At 39.5% G+C, this 26,178-nt stretch overlaps 1 protein-coding gene across 2 annotated transcripts; it reads right to left on the reverse strand.

Moving 5' to 3' along the window:
- Positions 1–2,299: 2,299 nt before the first annotated feature.
- On the reverse strand, positions 2,300–20,108 carry dgat1b (diacylglycerol O-acyltransferase 1b). 2 transcript variants are annotated; one of them, XM_005937546.3, is made up of 17 exons: positions 19,731–20,107; positions 18,540–18,630; positions 16,670–16,710; positions 16,250–16,335; positions 11,110–11,162; positions 10,503–10,608; positions 7,707–7,835; positions 7,384–7,452; positions 7,147–7,250; positions 6,797–6,835; positions 6,660–6,701; positions 6,108–6,152; positions 5,650–5,762; positions 5,193–5,258; positions 4,709–4,796; positions 3,841–3,903; positions 2,300–3,371 (listed from the first exon to the last, which is right to left on the reverse strand). In XM_005937546.3, exons 1-17 carry the CDS (start codon positions 19,970–19,972, stop codon positions 3,222–3,224), a joined length of 1,527 nt encoding a protein of 508 aa, XP_005937608.1. In that variant the 5' UTR covers positions 19,973–20,107; the 3' UTR covers positions 2,300–3,221. The 2 variants fall into 2 exon arrangements, with proteins under 2 accessions (XP_005937608.1, XP_042082778.1); XM_042226844.1 differs by lacking the exons at positions 2,300–3,371; positions 3,841–3,903 and adding an exon at positions 3,910–4,360 and having other exon boundaries at positions 19,731–20,108.
- Positions 20,109–26,178: the final 6,070 nt, after the last annotated feature.

The raw sequence follows: 26,178 nt of genomic DNA on the forward strand, positions 1-26,178 counted from the left end.
TTCAATAATAAAATTATTCCTCAAAAATACAACTTGCCTAATAATTCTGCACTCCCTGTATCTTTGCAGTTTCTGCTTTTACCTTGCTATCATCCAAACACACATTAAATAGTAACCATTAAAAATAAACTGGTAAAAGAAATAGGAGAGTAAGATTTGAGGTTATTTTGGAAAATACATGATGTATATGACTCTCACTGTAATTTGGGATGCAGGTGAAGTGAAGCATTAACCCATCATCCAAGGATGGAAGTAAATTTGCTTTTCTGAATGCACCACACGATCGTTCTAATCTTGATAAAGGAGCTGAAAGAAGAGCTAAGTGGTGAGTGTCACAGACATCATCATCATCATCATCTTGCTTACAGATTTATACCACTGCCTGGAAGTATTAATATTTGATTACTTCAGAGCCTCAGACAACAGGGTCTTGAATTTAATGACAGGAGCCACTGGTGGTACACACAGGTGTAAAATTACTATGCACTGCTGTACATCGAATACTGTTAAGGGGTGAAAGGATCGCTTAGGAGTAAGCTGGAAGGAAACTGCAGTAGTTGTCTTTTTCCTCAGTGTTCTTTGAGGTATGATTCTCTGAATGGTGAAGTCTCGGTAGGGTGGTAGTTTGAGAAAAAAGTAATCCTTTAATAGAGTAACTTTTATCAGCAGTGTGATCTTATACAGTGGCAATTATGGGAAATGGCCTGTATTTGTATAGCGCTTTACTAGTCCCTAAGGACCCCAAAAGCCCTTCCCACACTGGTGATGGCAAGCTACATTGTAGCCACAGCCTGGGCGAGGCGAGGCTGCTGGACACTGGCGCCACCGGGCCCTCTGACCACCACCAGTAGGCAACGGGTGAAGTGTCTTACCCAAGGACACAATGACCGAGACTGTCCAAGCCGGGGCTCGAACCGGCAACCTTCCGATTACAAAACGAACTCCCAACTCGTGAGCCATGTGAGCCATTAGATATACCTTCTAATTTGGTAAATGTTAAATTACTGTCTCCTAATCTAATTATTACAAACCTTCAAATTGTACACTAACAGGTGAAAGAGAAATTAGTCACCAACTCGGAGATTGTCTTTTCTCATAGACTTAAATATCTGCCTAGTTTACAGAAATCTAAGGAGATAAGGCAATACAGTTCCACAGTAAATTAGTACAGCTCTGAAACATCGTCTTCCAAAAGCTGCTTCAAGTTCAGATATTTGCAAAAATTTCCACCATTGTGGAAAGTTTAACAGCGAGAAGCTGAGTGAAAGTTATAATTTATCTTAAATGATCTACTTTAAGTTGAGCCTCTAAAATATACACTCACTTACATACAACCATTCAACTGAAGATGAATGCAAGTATGTATGAGTCAACACACAGCAGCACATTTAGGCTTGACATAGTTAAAACAACCTTAACAAAACTGAAAGCAGATGGGCTACAGCAGCAGCAGATCACACTAGGTATCACTCCAGTCAGCTAAAAATAGGAAACTGAGGCTGTAATTCAAGTCTGGATTTCTGATTTCCATGTGGATGGCAGTCAGAATTTGGGCTTTAACAATATGAAAGCATGGATCCCTCATATTTTGTATTAAAGGTTCAGGCTGCTGGTGGTGTAATGGCATGGGATAAATTTTCTCTGCACACTTTGGACGCCTTAGTACAAGGCAAGCACCATTTAAATACCACAGCCTACCTAAGCATTGTTGATTATACAACCAAATTATGAGAACAGTGCACACAGATACCGAAGGCTGCTTTTAGCAGGTAACGCACCCTTGACACAAAGCTCCTGTCACCTCAGACTGTTTTTTAAAAATTACAATCAGTTCACTCATTTGGCCTCCAGTTACCAACAGAGCACCTCTGGATTGTGGAGGAACAGGAGATTCACATCATTGATGTGCAGCTGACAAATCTGTGTCAAAAATCTCTGAGCACCTTGTTGAGTATTTGCCACAAAGAATGAAAGCAGCTCTGAGTGCAAAAAGGAGTCCAAACCAATGCTATCAAGGCTTTTCGAGTGTAAACAGGATGTGCAAAAGAAATTTTTTAAAAAAATGTTAAAATCTCAACTTCCCTTTCTAGCAATATATTTACATATGGCCGCACGGAGGAAAGAAAATACATGAAGGCTATGAGAACGCTGCACTTGTCTTCTTGTTTTCTGCATGTTTCACTTTCAATACCAAATATTGTCTATTTACTTTTAATCTTTTTTTTTTACTTTTAAACTAAAATGAGAAAGACCATGTTCATGCCAAAATGGGAAAAAAATCGAAATAACACACACTTCATAAGACTTAAATTAAAACTTTATTTTCAGACACAAACTGTAGTTTGAATTATCATTAGACGTTACTTGGCACTAGTCTGGTGTTTAATACAGCACATTCTGTAATTGTTTTTACCACATTAGTTGTTTTTGTTGTCATACAAAATTTTAAAAAAGTCAGTACAAAAAAAAGTGGTGCCGCAATTGATACATGGCAGCTTCTCAGTTAAAAAACACCCCAAACATACACACACAGACTTTATAACCAATAACCACAATTTGAAAGAGAAAGTTACATTAATAAAATCCTAGAAGTATACATTCTTCTTATGATCCTCCCCTCACAGTAAAACCAGACAGTTTAAGGCCCCTTCAGTCACAAAGTGAAAAATGATTTGATCATAGATTTCTTTCCTAACCAACAACAACCCTTTGAATCATGGTGTCATATTAGCATTTCATAGTGTTAAAGCACAGTGTCTCCACTGTGATTCACATGCTAAAGATAAGTAAACCCTTTATGGAAATAGAGTAAAGAAGACCCTGTGTCTGCTGTTCTCACAGTACCAGTAACGACAAACTCACCATAAACATGAATCCCCAAACTAACCATCAGGTTTTTACAAGGCACTGAAATAAAAAAATCCCCTGAGTATGATGCTGTATGCTACATCACCTTTCTCCTTATGTTACAGTAGTGTTTCAAGATGGACATTTAACTATTTCTGCTTTTTCCCCCACTGTATTCTCAGCTTTTCCAGCAGGAAGACACAAAAGTCAGTGTGTCTAATGTAAACACACTACAACCACAACACAGTCGATGTGACCCACTCATCCTGACATGTAGGAGTAGCGGACAATATGTGTTACCAGTGCTTTAGTCTAGTGGTATTTACACTTAAGTAAGAAAGATGTGTTGCAAGTTGTGTGAATATACATGTGTATTAGTCTCCCTCCTGTCTGTAGTGAATGACATAGTAGTCGTGGACGTACATGAGGACAGCAAACGGCTGACCGATAATGATGGAAATCCAAACTGCAGCGTTGCCGTAGTTACCACGCAGGAAACAGCCAACGAACCAGGCTAACGGAAGCTGGTGAGCGAATAAAACATCATTAAAAAAAGCCCACAAGGAGTAATCATGACATATCACTAACGACAGCCCTAATTAACATAACTTTAATTTATTTAACTTCTTATTTCTTTTTGTTTGTAAATATTAAACCCAGAGAGACAGCCCATGATAGCTGATTATCATTGGTACATCAAACATCCCCCGCTATATTAATAAGGCTATTTATTAAGTTAATTATTTCGGGGTCAAACACTGACAACACCGCAAGATGTCCATCAACAGTTCAAAGAAATATCATAAAAACGTCTGTATTTTGACCCTCTGTATGACTTAGTTATATACAATGATGACATCTGGTCTCCATATAGCTTTTTTTTTTTTCTTTTAGCATTTTTAAACACTGAGCAGGAATTCGCACCCATGTTACATTAAAAATTTCAGTACATGGCAGTTTGTGTCAACTGTAGCTGTATATTTATCGTCTTACCTGTGCCATCATGCCCATAAAAGCCCATAACCTGAACATCCTGAGGGGAACACTCACTAAGTACTGGCAGATAGGGAAACACACAGGGAAAGAAATCAGATCAGAATCATCAATATTCAGCTATAATTTCTAGAAATATGCTTGACAACTTGCACCACACTGATAAAGAGATACAACACTGTGTACATTGTATTTTGTCCAGGTCAACGTGCGGCCATGTAAGAAAGAATGTTTTTCACAGCACTGTATGCAATCCTGTGAAAAACAAAACACACCCGATGATTCATAACTTGCAGCAGATAATTTCTGTATGACTTTATCAGTCATGGAGGCATTTTGAGCCACACTTATTTACAACATCGTTTCAGTTCATTGAGGTCTGGACTTTGACACCTTCATTCATTTCTTTTTCAGCCATTCTGTTGTAGATTTGCTGCAGTGCTTGGGACCATTGTCATGTTGCATGACCCAGACACTGGTCACGGTCAGGTCACTGAATGCAAGCGCTCATGTCCTGTGGCTGCAAAACAAGCCCAAATCATCACCCCTTCACCACTGTGCTTTATATTTAGTATGAAGAGTTTGTGCTGATATGCTGTGTTCTTGTTCTGGTCACTTTGGTCTCATCTGTCTAAACAACATTGTTCCAAAAGTTTTGTGGTCTGAACCACAAAACTTCTGTAATGTCCTGAACATCAGTAAATGCTCCGGATGAGCGAAGAGGAAACATTTCTGCTTTCATAGAGGTGCTAACACTTCTTTACTAGTTAACCAATCAGTGCATTTGATTAGCAGCACCTGGTTGCTACTTTTTTCCCTTTTTGAATGACAGTGAAAGCTCAGCAGAAAAAGCAGTCTCTATTCTTACCTCATGGAAAAAAGCTGACAAGAAGAAGACAGCTGATTGGCTGAACATTTTGCTGAATCCTCTCCTCAGAAGCGGCTTGTAAAAGTGGCTGCAAGACACAGAAGAACAGATATAAAAATGTGTGAATACCTACATTCAAATCAGAGATTATTCTGAGAACAAATTATATTTTTTCAGTAAACTAGAATTTGTTTACCGTGTGTACTACAGTAGACCTGCTGTAATTCTGTCTCTCTAAGAGAAAATACACTTTAGAAAGCACCGCGTTCACTTCATCTTATTTAATAGAAATGTATTTGCTCCTGTTGCTGTATTTACCACCGCTGCTTATTCAATTACAGCCAGATGAATCCACTTCCTAAATACATCAGTGTGCCTTGTTAAGCGCATCCCGCTGCATCAAATTCACCGCCGTCTCCTGTGCCGAGTCCTATAATTTAATTCCTCCCTTCTAATGTCCTACTGTGTGAATAATTCACTTTACCGTAGACACCACTTGTGCACTGGGATGTTCCAGTTCTGCCAGAAATATGTCACCGACTCCGAATTCCTATAAAAAAATAATAATAATAATAAAAAGCCATCAAACAGTGTGCTGGATTACAGCCTCTAAATAATGAATTTAAAGCAGCTTGATTAATATTGATAGACATAAGGAAATCTGTTTTCATGAGAAAGGAGGAAATAAAAGCAATTATTCCACAGTCCACTGACTGACACCTATTTACAAATATTAGAAATACACAAACTGATTCATAAGTTTACTGCTTTGATTATACAAATGGCATTGATATAAACCAAATACATTCATGAGAATGCACATAAATCCGCTCTCTTATGCACACATGCAGTTATTAGCGCATGGAGCTACTCCGAAAAAGTGTTTGAGCACAGTCCACCACACCTCATAAAAATCACAAACAACACAGACAAAAACTTACCACCAGTCTTTGTAAAACTGTCTGTCACCAAAGCGCAGCAGCTCAGCTGTGAAGTTCAAAGATGAGTGGAAGAACCAATAGAAAAACATCAGCCAAAGCAAGTGATTAGGAACCTGGAAAGACAAGTTCAAGTCTCGTGAACAAGAACAACACATGACCCTCACCCAACATGCTGCTGCATGCTCAGTATACGCAGTAACTGTTTACAGCTTAAATATAAATTGGCACATGCGTGCACACTACATGCATGTATTTGCTTTAATGATGACTGAGAAGTTGCACTACAGTTGTAGCATGATCTCTGGTCATAAATAAACTGTAGCTTTATACTGCAAGTCCAAAACACTGACAAGTACAAGAACTGGAAATTAACAGTTCTGATCTCTTGCTTCACATTTTTATCAAAACTGGAGCTCTGTTTTGATGTCACGGTGCTTAATGTTATAGTGTTTACGCACAGCCAGTCGCAGGAGTCTCTCAGTCATCCTGGACAGATCCATGTCCTACAGGAGAGAAAACACGAGAAAAGAGGCGTGAATTGACAAACACATAGTAAAGGTCGTTACACACCAAGCACATTCCTAAAAAGTCAGAAGAAATTCATGCATTTTTAAATCCGAACTTGTTGCATAACTTCAATTTCATGCAATTATCACGAGAATGCAGCAGCAAGGAGGATTTCCTCCACTGAGCCGACTGATCTGGAACGTTGTCTGAGGTAAAAATAATAATATATTATAGTTTACTATTTACATGTTTTTGTAAATTCAACACTTGTGGGAGCTTTGAGCCTAGAGCGCACTTGTTGCCAAATGCTGTGGTCTGATTGGTCAGATCTGAGCGGAAAATTGAGCTTGGTTGCAAATAAGGTTGAAAATTTGCAAAATTATGCAGCTGGTGTGAACGTTACAGAATTTATTTTTAAGGCACAAAATACTTGAACAGATTTTACACATCTGGTTTAAAACCACTTCACACTTGTAGCGTCTGTCTCATTTTGCCTGACTTACCTCCAGTGGTTTCATTGAGCTCTGAATGATGGGAATCATCCACTGACAGAAAGAGAAAAAAATACTCAAGCTACTTTAAGACATGAGCTGCAATGTACACATTTTAAACGGTGATGTTTAGGTTTATCCGACTGTACCTGCTGAGTGAGTCCAACTAACAGCTGGGTGAAAAAAAGCTGAGGAGAAAGGCACAAATTGATAGAGTGACATTATTTCAGTGATATAAATGGCCTTTTTTCAGTTCCACTCTTAAAGGATGCACCTATTTGTGTGACATGTGGGATTGTGCCCTGTGTTGTACATACACTGCATCGTATCCATAACCCAATATTTCTGCAGAAATATGCCACCTTTATACTGTGATCTAGCACTTAAGCACTTTTAGGTGATACTTCTAATCGTCTGAGTGTGTGTCTGTGCTCACTTTGAACACACAGCTACACTAAAGGTGTTTAATGGGTGATGCTGACATGAGATATTTCCTCACCATCTCAAAGAGTCTCCTTAGCAGGAAGCTCATGCGAATGTTTGGAGAGCGGGGGAAGTTGAGCTCATAGCACAGAGTTGGCGCAAAGATGAAGTAGTACATGTCTACAGAGGTGGAGAGAAAGTCAGTGTGTTAACCAGAACATGTGACAGAGTAAAACAGAAACAGTGGTGCATCACAGAAACACGATCAACTCACATCCCAGCAAACAGTAATGATAATAAAAGCTCTGAGTACCTCGGAGGGTGAGGTTGCCAGGATAGCACACTTTGCGTTCACCTTCATAGAAACGCTGTTCTGACGGGCCTGTACCAGACATAAATAAAATTTACACCATTCATGTAAGTTTCATCAGAAAGCTGTGATGTCAACTATCTGCCAGTAGATGTCACCATAACAGCATGAGCAATATACCGAAACCTCTTTCTGGGTAGAAACTAAATCACACTAAAAGCCATTTCGAGTATAAAAACAAAATGATAATGTATATTGCTTACTTTCTTATGATGTCAGTGAGTGTAAAATATAAATCTAAATAAGCATGCGTATGTGTGACTTACAAGACAGTGACCTGGACAGTTTCTTTGCCTTCATAGTGCTCAGCTCTCTGCACCACAAGTTGACATCCTTATAGGAGTACAGTTTAAGTAAGATAATGGTGTAAGTACCAAGTACGAATAAACCACCAACTGTCATGAGGAGAGGGAGAAAAAGAGGTAAGGATTAGCACTGTGGATAAACTAATGCAGAAACATGTAATTAGCTCATATGTGATCTAAGAAGAAGATGATGAGGAAGATATGAGGGGATGCTAACAGTAAGGAAAAATTAGCGAAGAAGAATGGATGAGGACATAAAAACTAAAAGAACAATGCGAGGAAAAAAAAATTATGGGATGTACGTTAGAAGCAGAGCCAGGGACAGGATGGAAAACAGAGCAGAGAGGTAGGAGAGTGAAAAAGGAAAGGAGACAGACAATGAGAGGCTGTCATTTGATCTGGAACAAACAGCAAAACAAGCTCAGCTGAATAAATCATCTCAACACAAAGTATAAAAGCAGTCTAACTATGCCAAGGACATTATTACATAGTCACCATGTTGTTGTTGTTTTTTTGAGAGAATGTGCACTCAGAAACCCGTGCCAAAGTTTGTGCTAATTGGCCAATGAGGAAAAGCTGATTTGAAAGGAGATCAATAAACATATTTAGTAAATTGCAAGCGCACGCTTACACCAGCTTGCCTACCAGGGCTTTATCAATAGTCACCATATGCTTGATAGAAAGGGATCAAGCCGGACAGAGAACAAACACGCACACGTATATGTGCACAAACACTCAGAAACGCACAAACAAAAACTGCCTGTTGTGCCAGCAGGGTGAGGAGGAGGTCAGCACACCTGGCAGCAAACCATACCAGATCTTATCCATTAACCATCTGTCTCTCTGGCTCAGTGTGGCTCCTAAAAACTGCTAGATTTTCTTCAAGACAGTGACTCAAGAGATAGGAATCGTAAAAAAAAATAAAATAATAATAGGCACACAGAGGCAAGCCTGAGTGGGGAAAAACATGCCAAAACCAGCCCCCTCTCAGATGTGGTGTCGCCTAACGCTGTACTACACTATGCAAAGAAAGCTTTGACAGCTTTATGCATGCAGTTTCTGAGTCGTCGCTTGATAAACTGAGTAAGAGCGTGCTTTAGAATATGAGAGGGTGGTTTACACCTGCTTATAAAAATACACAATGTATGTGGCACTGCACTTTACACCATCTATGTGGACGTCTGAATATCTGTGTGATTTTTATTTTTCAGTTTTTCAAATTCGCACTGTTATCAGAAACACTGCTGTAAGGACACTCAAACCCAGGTGCACACACTTAAAGCCATGATGCATTAAAGGACCAATCCAAAGCTTTGGAAATAATGAAATGATGTCAGCAGATAACAGTAAAGTTTAGTAGTATGTTACCAAATTTGATTGAATATCTATAAATGTGTTCTTTTTCTCCGTCTGTCACACAGACACACAAAATTAGCTGTGTTTTGTAACAGGACGTTGCATTTACATGATAATTGACAATGTGACTATGAAAACATCCCTAATATATGCCCCCAAAACCTAATATCAGTACGCACACATATTCGTACATACACACACCTGCTCTCTGTCAATTGTCCTTCCTGTGCGAACAGCAGTGCAGAGAAAACAGACAGACAGATGGACCGACTCCTTTACTTCTACACCTCCCAGTGAGAGAACAGATGAGATGAGGGAGGAGAAGAGGAGAGAAAAAATAACCCAAAAGGGGAAACAATGACTTTCTGGGATAAAATAAACCAGCCTTACATAGGAAACTCCCAACATGGATGTCCTTTGATTGATTTAAAGTCAGAGGTGCGCTTACTAAAGCTTGAAGAGTAAAGGACTGGTGCTGTGCCAAAACAACTGAACTAAATACATTTATCAAGTCCATGACATAAAACACTCCTACCGTGGAACATTTGTGGATTAAGTGACAAATGTGACCTTGTCGGTGAAATATTTGTCAAGTGTCAAGTTTGTTACGTGTTCCAGCTAAAACTCTACAACCCCGGTACAGGCTAATATTTTACCGTAGTATAAGCCAGTCAGTCGGCGGAAACAGTGAAATTTGGATAACCACCACCACCACCATCAAGAAATTTGCAATGACACAGCAAATTATTGTCATCAAGCAATAACATTTCAGTAGATGCAATAATCTATTGTTTTTATACAGAGTAATGCACATTAATGTGATTGTTTCATGGTTAAAAAAAAAAAAAAAAAAAAAGGTGCTTAAAGAGTATTTCTCATTGAATTTATGAGGACTTCTGTCTACTTGTCTTTCCTGTAAAAATACGGCGTGCTGTATTCCCAGTTCATCATGGGTCAATCATGTTGCGTGTATGATGAAGACAGAAGGTAGTGAACCTTGAATAACCCTGCACAGCAAGCCACACCCCTTTCCATTCCTTTCCTATCCTTTCTTCTCCTTTCCTCCCCTCTCCTCTCCTCAGAGCCAGCTGGAAACAATCCAGTCATGACCAACTGGTCCATTACCACTAACCGACTCCAATTATGACTCTGTATCAGAGATGCCTTTTACTGCACTGCCGAACTGGCTGCGTGTTTCTGTGAAGGGCAAGGAAGTGGATGTTCTCTTAATCTTTATTACCCTTAAATTATTTTCTACATTGTAAACTACGAGTGAACGGATAATGTTTTGGCTGCATAAGAGATGAGACCATTTTAGTAAATTATTTGTCGCAGTAATGTACAGTTGTTAGGAACAAGATTGCAGGGAGGACAGTTGAATAATAGGGAAACACATTTTACCTGAGGTCATGGAGGGAACCAATAGGACCACTGCTGCAGGGAACGTTAGCAGAACGGCCATGTTAATGAAATGGACCAGAAATCCCACAAGTTCACTGAATGAACCCTGTGTCCAAAAAACAAACAAACATAGGAACAGCAGGAGTTTTTTATCTTAACAGTGTATCCATTTCTACAAAACTGCCTCCGTTTTGGTCGCATGCTTTTAGCCTTGGGTATTTACTGGTGACCTAATTCTAAAACACTGCCAATTATTACAGAAACTAAATGTTTTAACCATTTTTTACTTCTCACCCCACCACAGATCACATTTTAAGTTATTCTGGCCTAGTTAAGTTAAAAAACAACAAAAAACTGTTCCAATTCGTGCCAAACAGGCAGAGCATAACTGAATGTGCCCCAAATGTAGATGGTGAAACTAATTTCTCATTTTACCATTTCACATTTGCAGATGCAACTGGGGAGGGTCAGCTCCACAGTCAGCTTTAGAGAACAGTTTTAGGAAAATAATCCCACCCGAGACTTGGGAAAGTGCTCTGAATTCAGCAGTCCGGTTAAAATTCACACTGCTCTCACGTTTTAGTGCAAGCAGGGTTTCTCTCCTCACCTTCGACAGCTGCCTTTCGGTATAGAGAGCCACCAGAATGAACACATTGGACACTGTCGGACAAAATGAACCATGTCAGTGCTGATGCTCAGTGATCATTTTTTCAGCCTGTATTTACACTAGGGAGCTCATGAACTGAAGACATTTTGGCTCCGAAAACACTGGTATTCAGCAGAACTCCATCATTTTAGTCAGTGACTTCTACGTTTTAAAAGCAGTGCTGAGAAAATATACCAATTTCATGTTTTGACTGAAAATTTCCTGAAACCTGAGCAACATGGTGTCTCTCACACACAGACACACACAGACTTTCACATGATTAAATAGCAACACCTGATGAAAGAAATGAAGCGGCAATAATAGAGCATATGTGTTTCACAGCACATACCAACTGCTAGACAGCTGAGTGACTAGACCAGTCGATGTGTGTGTAAAAGCTCTCTCTCACACACACACACACACAAAGAATCACATCATTTTTTATTCTTTATCTTTTGTTTCCTGCACAGTATATCCATCTCCATATTCAGTGTCTGCTGCTCTTTTGACAACTTGTATGATGTGGAGGTTATCAAATAAATGAGTGTACTTTAAACTGTTTACTTGAATATGTAAGATCAAAAAGACCATGGAGCAAATGACTGTGACAGAAAAATCCCAAGTGAATCAATCAAGTAACATAATCAAGAAGATTCTTTAGTGAAGCTTTAGAAAATAAAATAAAACAGACGATATTCTACAGTATGATTTCATATCACTTCAGAAAGACAGGTATAATTTTGGGATGTATGGTACTGTGCAAAAGTCTTGAGCAACTCCTCATTTCTTTTTTACTTTGCTTCCAAGGAACTAGACTTCTTGTAATTTTTAAAGTGGTGTTGAGCAATAGTTCTCAAGGCTTTCTGAGAGTCTTTGAAAGTTTTCCTTTGGATACTGTCTGCTTTTTCACTCCTTTTCAGTCCATCAGAGGAAGGTTATTCTTTTTTTGTTTATACCGTAAAAAAGCACCTAACTCAAGGGCTAAACCAGTGTTGTTTCAACATAGAAAAATTAGAAAAATTATATCTTTAGGCCTTTTATTACTTGCAGCCTCTCACAAAAATCACACCATTTGTTCCAATTTTATTAGGTGAAACTATGCAAAATTACAAGGATAACATGGTTTAACAGGCATAACATAATATTTTTGCAGCAACGAGGTGATTCCCAAAGAGCTACCAACCAAAACCTTGGATGATATACAGTGTTTCATATCACTTACATCAGATGAAAATCTACTTCTGTCTCTGCATCTACCTGTATCAATATCTGTTTCAGTATCTAAAAGTTATGTTAAGAAATGGGGAAAAAAAAACATCCAGCAGAGACTTGACAGAGGACCTGCGAGGTACATCTGGAACTTCAGATAATCCATCTGTTTGTTGAAGCCTCAGAAATGGTTTCAGTGGGAGGGTGACCATCAAGAAGACATTTTTAAGGAGGGAAACGGGGAGAAATGGCTGAGGTATGACAAATTACACAAGAACTGGACTGAAAATTGGTGACAATGGGGTTTACGGAGCGATGAGTCCAAATGTAAATTTTCTGGTTCAAATTGTTGTCAGTATGTACAGATCAGGACCAAGGTACATCACTGACTGTCTATAGCAGGGGTAGGCAACTCCAGGCCTCGAGTGCCGGTGTCCTGCAGGTTTTAGATCGCACCCTGGGTTAACACACCTGAATCAAATGATTAGTTCATTACCAGGCCTCTGGAGAACTTCAAGAAATGCTGAGGAGTCATTTAGCCCTTTAAATCAGCTGTGATGGATCATGGACACATCTAAAACGTCCAGGACACCGGAACTCGAGGCCTGGAGTTGCCTACCCCTGGTCTATAGTCATAATACAGAGGAGGCTCTGTCATGGTTTGGGGCTGCATTTCAGCCAGTGGTGGAGACAATGATCCAAAACACAAAATGAAACAATATCAATCATGGACTGGCCTCCTCAGAGCTCAGACCTCAACATTACTGAAGCAGTGTGGGATCATCTTGACAGAAAACTGAATAAAGGGCAGCCAACATCCACAGACGAGCTCTGAATGGACTTCAACAAATCTGGAGAACTATTCCTGAAGACTACTTAAAGAAATGACAAGAAATCTTGTCTAAGAGAGTTCAGGCAGTGATGAAGATCACGTTGGTCATGCTAAAATATTGACTTTCAAGCTTGTTAGAATTGTATAAACTCTGTTTTTGCCTTATATACTGTGTGTGTGCATACAATCTTTTCTTTCTGTATTGTAACAGTTACAAATGCAGGATTAAAACCACTGGTATGTAGGCTTCTCATTTCTCTTACTAGACTAGGCTGATGACAAATAACTGCAGCAGTTGTTCTTGAAACCCTTATCAGTCATTAGCATGGTGTCAGCTGTCTAACACAGAGTGTGCAGATGTGTAAACTGTCAGGCATTTCAACTACTGGGGGGGTTCGTCATGTGATCATCAACAGTGTCACCCTTGATAACTGCCATTACGAATCAATTTCTTTAGTCATTCAGTCACATGGTTGTTTTCGAGTTCGTGGTATACACGGCACATCAAAGACAGGAAGGAGGAAATGCGCTGCAGGCACAGCAGAGTCTATACAGTAAGATTACTGTGCACAAACGAAAGCAATTAATCAGCCTGTAGGCATCACTTCATCAGACCTCACAATACACTCCCATTATACTCATCTTTAAATGCACCTATAGGAAGGAAAAAGAAAAGTATGGAGTCAGGAAACCTGTCTTCTAACTAGGCTGCGTTTAACATGAGGACAACTCACGCTTTCAGCAAATATGCAAAGGAGAGTGTCGCAAAGGATAACACAGCAAATTTTACAAAGTACTGTGAGTGTATCAAGATCGTTGGTGCTAAATTATAAAAAAAGTTAAACAATTTAATACATTTAAATAAGGATCTTTATTGCTAGAACAGTTTTCTTTGACAATTTTATTATTGCCATCGTTGTCGTTGTATAGTAATAAGAACAATTCACAGAATAAGAGACTTTTAAATGCAAAGAAGAGAAACCAGACAAAAGAACATCTGAGAAGAGCCCAAATCTTATTCCCTACTGCTTTTTCTTTTGCAAAGCATCTGTTGAGCCTCTTTGCCAAATACCAACTACTGTATTGTGCCCAAACTGCACGAAACTGGAACAAACAACTCAATTTAGCACCTGTTAGACACACAAACCTTTTATCTGGTGCCTTCAGGTATATATTGTAGAAGCAATGCACTTACTACAGCAAAGTAAAATAACATTTATCACTCACAATAGAGTTTTCTTAATGTCTAACTTTCTTTCCAAAGTTTGCCCATTTTGCTGGTAGGCTTCATGAAGTGTAGACTGTGTTTGTGTGTGTGGGAGTGTGCGTAAGTTACTGCAGTGACTCTCTGAATGCCCTCGGGGGATAGGCTGCTTTACAGTCCATGCCACTGTAAACAGACTCCCATCCTCACCTGCCTCTTACCTATTGTCTGTGCAGTCATTTGCCTTAACTCCATCCATTTCTCTCCTCCTCCCTCCCTTTCCCTTCTCCGGTCCCGAGTTGATGCAGCACTTTACTCCACCACTCTCCTGCTCTTTCTACCCCGTCTCTCTCTGCCTGTTCTTGTCCTGTTATCCAACCATCTATACAAATTTACTTACTTAACTTGGCTTCCATTAAATCCTTCCTCCTTACTTCTCTTCTTCATCCCTCTCTCTTACTCCCTCCTCCTCTCTGCAGGAGAACACCAGTATGCAGTATATAGGGCAGGTGAGTGTCCCTCTAGAGACACTGAAAGCTGCACTACTGCAGACCTTCACTGCAATATACTATAAAAGTAAGTACTCGGAAAACAAAAAAACTGCATGTGTTCATCTTATAGCAGCGTAGGCCTTAAAGGAAGTGGATCTATAATCAGTTTTAAATGTTTTTTCCACCTAGTTTTCTGAAACGTTCTTGCTAGGTCGTTCGCAAATCGCAACGAATTACTGAAACATAAAAGAAAATACAGTACATAAGGCAAGTCTGTATAATTCTAACAAGCTTGAAAGTCAATATTTTGTTTATTCTTTATCATTTTTATTTCTCTCTTAAACAAGAGTCCTTTCAATTTCTTTAAGCAGTCATTCAGGAATAGTTCTCCAGGCTTCTTGAGGACATTCAAAGCTCTTGAACGTTAGCTGCCTTTTGTTTTAAAATTGTTCCGTTGTGTGTTTGACTGCTCTGGCAGTGTGTTTGGAATCATTCTCATGGTGAAAACAATAAAGCTGTTGCCAATCAGACACTTTCACGATGGTACTGCATGGTGGATGATAATCTGGTGGTACGGTACTCTTCTGTATACAGAAATCCATCAAGATCCCCAACACCACTGACTGAATTCAGCCCCAAACAATCACAGAGCCTCTACTGTGTTTTACAGATGGCTGCAGACACTCGCTGTTGTACCTCTCTCCTTACCTTCTCCACACATAGTGATAATAATTTAAGCCAATCCATTAGTTCGTTGCCACTGATTTTCTATCCAGTTCTTGTGCAATGTGGCGTGCCACAGCCTTGTCTCCCAGTTTCTCCTCCTTATGACTGACTTCTTGGCAGACACCCTTCCCGTGAGACCTTTTCTAATAAGCAGTAGATCAATAAACTTAAGGTCCAGATGGATCTATCAGTTTCTGTTTTTGTCCTATAGCTTAAGGGCAAGACTTTCAAACATTGTTCATTTACTGTAGGTAACTTTTTTTGCATGACCTGACATTTACACTTACATATCACACTTTTGTCCCCCACTTGTTTTGGTGATAGGATGTTATTACATTTCTAAGGATTTTATTTTAAAACTGGTTCTTTGCTAAATTAAAACTTTCCCCAGAACATGTTCAGGTACAAGGAGTGGACTGAAAATGAGTGAAAAAAGTCACCAACCTTCATACAACCTGGAATACTACTGCTTAAGATCACTTAAAATTGGTCATCCTGGTCTTGGTTATACAAGCATTTCGTGCACGTTTTGTAGCTAAGATTTTTATGTTTTTTTAAACCCAGAAATAATATAATCAGTGTAAAATAATATTGAATCATTTCCATTATTTTGAAGTGTTACACAGAAAATATACCTACCAATCACTAGGCAAGCTGCTGGCCAGCTGTAGGGATCATTCAGAAACAAAGAAACCACCTGAACAGGATCGACCAAAACACCGTACCTAAAAAAACAAAACAAAGAACGATGGCCAAAAGAAAAGCCAGGATCCAAATTAAGACAGGTGTGTTTTTACAGATCTGAGCTTCAATGTAAGTAACAACTGATGCAGCGCTGGCTCAGTTTTCTGCTTCATATATAATATTTTCCACAGCGGTTATTTTAACTTCTAAGAGGAAAAAAACCCCACAAGTGTAACAAATGACATTATGACGAGATGAGTTACATGAGCCTCGTATCACATTTAAAACACCACCCTCATTAATGTTAAGAATGGCACATTGGGTAAAAGTAGTCCATGAAGCCTTTTGAAATAATAGCTAATAAAACATTCTCACCGTAAGAGGTTTTCTAAGAAGAGGCGCGCGTTGCTCAGTACCTGTAACAAAAAGAAACAGACAATGATAAATATTTCTTGCACAACAATCCTGCTTACACTGTTCTCCACATGTACATTTATTTCATGGTTCTCATTTTAAAGCCTTCAGCTTTAATTGAATTGCCTCATCGTTCTGTATCACTCTCTCCTCCATGGTCATCTCCTTCTCTTGCTCCCCTCTTTTGCACTCCTTGCTGTATCCTGTCCGTTTGCTCTCCTCAGCTAAATGGATTGTAATATCTTATTACCAAACACAAAATCTCTGGGTCTGTCAGAATGAAGGAAAAACCTCCTATAATGAACACAATGATTTGTTGGATTAGTGGGGTTCACCACCTGAATCTCCTCTTGTTTCCTGCTATAATTGGCCCATTCTCCCAAGCACGGGCGAGAAAGAACTGCAAAATGTGCTAAGCTTGACACTAACAGGTCACTTATTTTATGGTGGATGTACACTATTCGACATCTCTAGAAAATACACATTAGCTAGTTAGCTCATCTGTTCAAACTTCATCACAATGCAGTTAGCGTTGCAACGCAAAATAACAAATGTGACCTTCATCTTGTGAACAGTTTCAATGAAGAACTGTTTGAGGTTTCACTAAAAATCTGACCAATACTCTTGGAGAAGCAGCCATTCTTGTGAATGGGGAATAGATGAACAACAGATTCCTGACTATGGCTAAAGCTCATAGGATTTTTTTTCTTGATGAGTGAAAAATTATCTGCCTGAACTATTTAACTTGAACAAAATACTTTAGAGTCTTGTGTGTCTGTGTGTGTGTCTGTGGTAAAGCTGCTGAGCCCCGCCTGAGAGGAAACTCTGCACAAAGAGGAAATGAGTGGACAGAAGCAGCACAACAGTAATGACAGCAAAACGTGACTCTGCATATTTTTTTCCTCTTCACTTGGATGAAATGCAATGAAAACTCTACATTTTATCAGGATGAATGTTGGCTGAAACGCTGGTGACATTTGTATACAATCACCATTAGTACAAACAAGGGTCAGCAGAAGTGTCGGAGGTCATGCCCATATATCAGAAGATAAGTTAATCAGGGTCTTAATCCGGACAATCGTTTTGTTTACTATTTAATGCAATATTGAATTATCTCAGTGTATTAGTCTATGACAGTGGATGGTCTGTATCACAAAAGTCCATTACTATCTATACTAATTGCTAAACTGATATTAAGTCATATGCAATAAAATAAGATTTATCTTACTGAAAAAAATCAATAATCAAAAAGTCTAATTACAGGAAGTGTGGTTAGACAGATTGTTCTACTAATAGCTTGGAGGTGTCCACCTGACAGGCCTGTACTGCGAAGCAGGATATCATTGTATACAGGTCAGTTGGGGGCTAACACTGGGTTTTTGTATTATGAAGGTGGTTCCCATCTTACTGGGGTACATCACCATGGTAACTTATGCTGCAACCCTAACACCATCGGGGCTGCAGCTGAAAGCAAGCTGATAACCAGTTTTCTTTTGACTGCTTATCCTGACTTCCATTTACTTCCATGTACATTGTAATCATAAAAATCATAATTTCATACAATACATCTGTCAAAAACACAAAAACTGACAATTACACTCACACTAAGAGCTGCTGGAATTAAAATTAAAGAAAAAACATGAGTGGGAAATAGAGATGGGAAAGACGCTTGGCTTTATGTCACTGGATACATGTTGGCCATGTTTAGAAATTCATTGAAATATCAACAAAAATATCATCTTATGTGCCTGAAACAACAAAACAAGACTGTCAAATGCTTTTTTTTTAGGATTTTCGTGGGAACACATGTTTCTTTTTGTCTGTGTCTTACCAGCATTACCACACACCAGTTGAGGACTCCTCTGTAGTTTTTATAACCACTGGCTGAACTCAGCAGGGACTCCTGTGTCTTGTGACAGTTACTGAAATAAATCAGATGGATACAGTAAATGAGTGAGACAATTAAAAATGAATGTATTTATGTTGCATTGATTTTCATTCGAACTCTAGCTGCAACAATAGGACAAAGTTAAATACACAGTGAGATGTGCTAGGAGCTCTGTGAAGGTTTTTATAGTCCTGCAACAAACATGTCCTGTGTAAAACTAAGTAAAACCCAATCAACAGCTTGTAGAACCACCTTTAGTAACAAGAGCTTTAAGTAATCACTTCCTGTCTGTTTTTATTATTATCTCACATCACTGTGGGGAAATTTTGTCTCACTCTTCTTTACACCACTGCTTCAATTGCTTGAGGTTTGTAGACATTCATATGTGCACAGATATCTTTTACCGATGGCTGTAGACACTCACTGTTGTGCATCTCTCCTGACCTCCTCTGTACATACTGGTGATAATTTGAATTTCAAATTTGGATTCATCACTTAAATGAAACTGTTGCCACTGATTTTCAATGGAGTTCTTGTGTAGTTTGGCATTCCTCAGACTTTTATCCTCCCTGTTTCCCTACATTAAAAACTGCGTTTTGACTACACCCTTCCACCCAGGCCATTTCTGATGAGGCTTCAGCAATCAGCAATATAGACGAATATGCGAAACTTTTGCAAACCAAACAGTGTTATATCGGCTGTTTGTGTTACATAACTGGTCTGAGAAGATTAAGTTAATTCACGCCTATTCATAGGGTTCCCCTTTACACAGCCTCCCACGAAACAACCCACATTGTGCATTTTATTTATTAGAGACACATATACCCGATCTTAAAGTTCCTTGAACTCGGCCCAGCAGCACTAAAGAAGAGCGGGAGTGTAAGTATGAATGAATGAGTGACAACTGTGGAAAAATAAACAGGCTCTGGTCCAGATCGTCCCCCCACGACCCTGAACCAAGTCGTTACCGACAATGAATAACAAGGACACGTATCTAGCATTAAGAAACGCTAGATACAACATTAGCCGTTAGCTACGGGCAGCATGTTGTCATATCTTTCCTGAAGGAAAAACAAAAAACTCTTCCCACTTTCCTCAAACTGGGCAACACTTCAGTAAGTTTATCCAGCTCACCTCAACATGTCACTTATATCATTCCTGCGTTTCTTCTTATCGTTCTTCGTTTTATTCCGGCTTATTTCCAGTGAATGGTCATGTTTGTTATGTTCATTTTCAAAGCTAATGTCTGCGGCCACCAAGCTCTGACGATCCCCTTCAAACCTCCTGTTCATCGGCTGGAGAGTCGCAGCTCTCGCCACTGCGAGAGTCGCTCTTCTCCTGTGGGTTAATGCTTCGGCTGGCTTGTAGTCACCCATGATGACAGAGAGACAGCGATGGTATAGAAAACCCAAGTAATAACTCACAGAAGTCCACTTCAACCGTTCACTGCGGATAATAGCATGCTTGTAGCAACGGTGACACCCAGGCGTAGTAGTACAGAGAAGGGGAAGTAAAAGGGTTGCAAAACAATCCGCCCAAAGCTCAGATTAAAAGAAAAAAATACAAGTTCACAAAACACAAACCACAAACACAACAAAACACACACACACAAATACAAACCACACACACAAACACCACCACACACTAGAGGTTGGAGTGTATTCATAACGCTGTTGGTGAAAGCACTGTAACTTGTTTGACTGTTGCACACTGTGTGGCAGGTGAGTCAGAGTCTACTCTGAGGGCTTAGGCGGTTCATGGAAGAGGCGTAATGAGCTATTATCCGGGTCCCAAACAGCATGTAAGCATGTTAGAGACAACACAGCGCAGAAATGCGGGGTTTGAGCAATAATAAAGACATGTGATGCATACTAAACGCCAGCAAGACGGAAGACCAGCAGAATAACAAGTTGACAAAATAGTCCATCAGTTCATTCCCATTCACCACTCTCGAGGCTTTATTATTAGAAGATGTTAATTAGAGGATCAGTGTAATTTTCTTGTAGTTCATGTTGGGCAATTAAAAGTTGAGTTCCAAAATAATGAAGTATGAGCTGAAGATGTAAATGAACTTTTATTGCAAGTTTAAGTGCCAAACACGCGGCTGAGGTTGATTAATTTCAAGCCAGGGGTGTCATGTTTTGATGGGCATTTGGATTAAGAGTAGACTAAGCAAGTGTCTAGAAATTCATTTTGAGAAGGGGCTGGCGAGGTGGGACGATAGCATCCACATCTATCTATCTATCTATCTATCTATCTATCTATCTATCTATCTATCTATCTATCTATCTATCTATCTATCTATCTATCTATCTATCTATCTATCTTTAATTATAGTTATTTAGTCTTCTGTTTATTATGGTGATTTTTTGCTTTCTGCTAGCTATGTCTTGTTTGATCCCGTTCTATCCCCATGTTGGTCTGTGCCCTCTTTTAAGTGTATTCAGTTTCTTGCCAGATGTTTCCACTTTGCCCTATTCCCTTTTGTTTAGACAACCGTTTGATTGTCTGTATTCCTTGTTGCGTTGTCCCCTCATACCCGTTGTGTATGTGGTAGCTCTGACCTGGCTCTGTGTTTATTTTTGTGTCTTTGTAAATTAGCAGTAATAAAAGTCAAATGCTTTCATGTCCTGTCTCCTGCATCCTGTACTATGAGTCCAAATCCTTCCTTCAGCACAGCGGTACATGCTAAGAGTTAGACTGTATGATGAACAGAAAACAGAGAATCAGCACTGGTTCTGGTAAATGGACTGGTTCTTATATAGTGCTTTTCTACTCTACTTGAGCACTCACTTTATACAACATGCCTCATAAACCGATCCATATGAGTACTTTTTTCTACACCTGAGTGCTTTCTAACTAACATTTACACACATTCATACTCCAAAGCTGTGCCTGTATGGTGTCCATCTGTGTGATGAACTAAACTACTTCTGCCAAGGACAGACCCATGTGAAGGCTGAATGCTGAGTTTACCGCTAAAATCATCAATGTCAATGGGGAACTACAACAGTAAAATTAAACAATACTTCAGCACAGTTGTTTCTGTGGTAAACTAGGATTGAGTAACTTCAAAGAAACACAGCTTGCAACATGTACAAGCTCAGCTGTGAAACCAGAGTGCACAAGACCCCTAATGCAACTTGTAAGAACCAGAGAAAGAGCGAGTGAAAATCAAAGGCATTAACCAATTTAATTGGACTGTGGAGAACAGTTCATTTAACCATGTCTGTGCCATATGGGTGAAAAAAGTGCTGTGATTGACTATAAAATGAAGAAGCACTGAATAAGTGCAGCCATGCTTTCTTTTATTAAATACAGTGGCTAGATGATTCCTTTGGGTGTCCAAGGCCTATCCATAGGCATGCCATTGTTTCAAGCTGTAGTTGTTAAAGTGATGAATATCTCTTTTCAGTGATGTGGCACCGATGCCTAATCTAGAACCGGTTTCACGCATTCCCACTGGGAAAAAAATGCCAAAAGGCTGCAACTTGCCACCGACACCACAAAATAGCTGGGCCAGAAGTTGTAGCCACTTATATCAGGGTGCAAGTGATCAAGTGCTTCTGTCCACACTGATTTTTTTATGTCATGGAAACTGCACCAACTTTTCTTGTACCCTGTAAGTTACTGTACTCTTGGTGTAAAAGACTGTTTGAAAGCTTTTTTTTTAATGAGAATGCCCTTTCTGTCTGTTCTAGTTCGGTGTGTTTATCCATACTAAGGTGAGAGCTGATCAGTGGCATTGATTCGGCTTTATCAGTCCTTAAGGTTGTCTTTTAGAGTAATGAGCCCGCCTGCAGTTGGCGGGATAAGAGACCTTGGGGAGAGATCAATAAGAAACTTATGACTAATTGTTTTAACTCTCAAACTCCTGGACAAATTTGTCATAGACCTTTTTTTTTTCCCTTGGAGTGACTGTAAAAATATCAAAAGCTGCCCTGTTTGTGGATTATAAGCACAAATCCCCATTGCTTCCACTGAGTGTCTTTCCTAATGACTTGTAATAATCTTCCACGGGGAATGCTCTTTCTAAGGGGACATCTCAACAGTCTTAGAAAGTCCACAGCCTTTTCTATCAGCCTGTCATATAAACCAGTAGAGGGAGTCCAAGGCTTTAATCCCGTCTGTGGTGAGTCAGAAGCTTATTTGAGGGTTCCAGTTTAAGGCTGAGATTTGTGAAAACGTACATGTTAAACTCAGCACTAAAATATCAATTTTATGCATTTTGTTTATTCAAAATGCATGAATGATTATAAGAGAGATGATGATGTTTTTCCCCTTCTTGAAACATCACAAGGAGGGCTTTGTAAGCATGGTGAGAAATATGGAACTTGTTTAGCTTGGACCCAATGCCCTCTCTTTCCTGTAGTGCACTGAAGCCACTCTGTTGCGTGCAAGTTGACTAATGCTACACAGATCAAGTTATTTTTGATAACAGCCAGCCATTTAAAATTTAGAGAATAAGAGGTTTTATCCATGAATTATTCATGGTTTCTGTAGGGCCCTGAAAAACTCAGAGCTGAGAGAGGCAGGTAGAAACACAACAAATTTCTCTTCTCAATGACTCTCTTCTTGTTCTTGTCTTGCTATAGAAGCATGATTATTTTTAATCTCTTATCTATCTGAATATGAAAAATAAACCCATGTGCAACATTTTGGACTCCAAAAAAAACCAAACAAGGGCTTTAATGTGCTTCTGGGAGTTGGGGCTCTTTGCAGATTTTTCGTCAACATGAACTTCACTCCTTCATGCGCATTGCACAGGGGAATTATACTGAATCAGAAAAAAGCATTTTCTAAATTGTTGCAAGCAAGTTGGAGGCACACTATAATCTAAAGTGTTGTTTGTTGCTGCTTCAACGTTTCCTTAACTGGACAAGGTAGAATGAGCCTTTCCAAGACCATTAAAGTGCCCCAAAGTAGAAATAGCAGGAAAATGGAGTCCACATGCTCTTGGTTATATCTACCTAGACATGCTCTCTCTTGCATCACATCCATCAAATGTTTACATCAAGCTCTTTAACCATTCTGGTGCTTGCTTAAAGGTACATGGAAAAGGAAGAGTGAAACACTGTGTGACTTGGAGGGGAAAAAAGAAACGGTATAAGGTGATAGGTATGGAGATAGATGATAAATTTAGAGACAAGGGAACAAGAGAGAAAGGAGATGGGTGGATATAAAGAGAGAGAGGAATTTCACTTACTACATGCTGTATCTCTCGTTCTCTCTCTCCCTTCATCTGGAGAGGCAGAGGGAGCAAAAGATAGTGTTTGCCCTTGCAGGTTGTAATGAAGCTGTGGAAGGATAGATGACTCACTTTAACACAGGCAGAAGAGAAATACACAATCCAACATCACTCAGCTGACCTGAGAGTGTTTATATGTGGGTGCATTTAATATGAGATCCTGTGTATTTGTGGTGGTGATGGTAGGAGTGTGGCCAGATTGTGTTCGTGTGTGTGACAATAGAGACTAATGCTGATTGCATGGGAGACTGAATGGAGTGATAAAGGTGTCATTAGATAGACAGACAAAGATAGAGAGTGGATGTGTTCCACGGTTGGAGTGTGCACATAGCCCTTGTGTGTGTGAGTTGTTGTTTTTTTTTACCATGCAGTATAACTCTGTGTGCCGATACAACACGGGCATTTTTCTGCGTGTAAGTTCAGTGTTTTTTGCAAGTGCCAGCATAAGCATGCACCTGCAAGTGTGTTTCTGTATGAACGCGCTTGTGTGTCTGTACGAGCGACTGCATCATAGAGAGACAGATAGAGGCGTCACCACGCAGTTAGAGGGCTTGGCGCCACGTCAGCACTTCTGCAGTTCAGCCAAGGACTCGTGCACACTTTGTCCATCCGTCTCCACAATTCTGATGGAGGGAAAGGGAGAGGGGGAGAGAGAGGAAGAGGGAAAAGATGAATGCGCTGTCTAATAGATGGCTGGAATCGGGAAGAGAATATGAAATGGGTGGATGAAGGAATGACTGATTCCAAACTTTGTTTGCTCAAATACCCTGCAATAGATCCGCTTGTACCACTGCCAAACAAGCCGCGCCCTTTTCTGACCCAATCATAGTCCAGCTTAATTTTTTTAGCCATTGAAGGATGCTGAGTTACTGAGTACTTAGTTCACCTTTTCCTGTAGAAAAATGAACCCTTCTTGCTGACAGAGTCTTTGCTTTTTGGGGTTTTCTATAGTTTCATAACCTTGCTATGATAGTCAGAACCACAGAGTAAGAGCTCTTGTTCTTTAAAGAAGCCTTCTTCATAGAGTCACAACACACTAACAGTTGTTTCGTCTTTAGATAGCTACTGTATTTTATTCTTAGTACATACTAGCTTATGTTACTATTACTGCAGAAACATGAAATCTCCTACCTGAGAACTGTGACCCTGACTCTTTGGATGTTTATTCAGTTCACTTCAATTTTATTTAAATAGCGGCAAATCACAACAAGGGGCTTTATATTGTAAGATAAAGACCCTGCAATGATACATTTGTGTGAGTTATTGGTAGTGGATGGGATGCAATCCTGATCAGTCTTAGGTGTAACAGGGATTTAAACTGTGTGAAATATCATAACTAATCATAACTGCAAATCCCTCTGAAACGCTAGACAGTAACCTATGCCGTAACCTGATGTGTGCCTTCCTGGATGTAAGCCATATTGTGTAGTTACTCAACCTAGCTTTTTTGCATCTTTACTTTTTTACATCATTATTTAATATTCATTATATTGATGTCCACGATGGATTTTCTATTATTCAACTGTCCTTTGTTACTTATCCCCCCCCTCCTTGCTAAAGATGTCCTTTTCCTGTGCACTTATTCCCACAGAGACAAGAGAAATATAGCAGAGGAATCAACAATATTTGAGGAGCAGATACATGAACATGGATTACATTTTTATTCCACAAAAAGCACACGAAAATGACAGTAAAGTGTAAACTGCACCCAGGCCACAAACAGCTACCATGCAGCGACTGCAGAGACAGCATGTGAGTACAAAGCTCGCAGCGAAGTACCCAGAGTGATGTTAAAGCTGAGTGTCTGCCAAGCCCAACCGAGCAGCCAAAGCTTGATTTTCAGCAGGTAACAAAAGCAGAGATGGGCAGTCAGCTAGTAGCGGTTTCTACAGTTAAGTGGTCTTTTGGCTTTCTATTAATGCTGAAGCTAAAATAAGAGTCTTGTGTTGATAGGAAATTGTATCAGTGTGCAGTACTGTAGCCTGAGGTTTATGTTGTTATCTGGCAATTAAGTAACAGTGCATCTTAGACCATAGTGCAGAGTAATGCAAAGGTAATGTGAGGAATTATTTTCTACAGGGAGCAAATAAGTAAAATAACGCATTATGTTTAAAAAAAAAAAACGTTACAAGCAATGTGTAATGCATTACTTTTCTCAAAATATATTTAATTTTTACCTTTTACCATAATCAGCAGTGCATTTTGATGTTTTGATGAGTACCTGTGTATTTTTGTCTGCAAACACATGCTTCATGTTGACATAGTTGTCACTTTTACTCTGAATCAAGGCCTGTCAGATGCCACGTTCATTCAGCCTTCTGTGTTATGGAAAAA

Source organism: Haplochromis burtoni, unplaced genomic scaffold (genome assembly GCF_018398535.1).
Source record: "Haplochromis burtoni strain Fernald_Lab_line unplaced genomic scaffold, NCSU_Asbu1 Contig_230, whole genome shotgun sequence".
In the NCBI taxonomy this organism is placed as follows: domain Eukaryota; kingdom Metazoa; phylum Chordata; class Actinopteri; order Cichliformes; family Cichlidae; genus Haplochromis; species Haplochromis burtoni.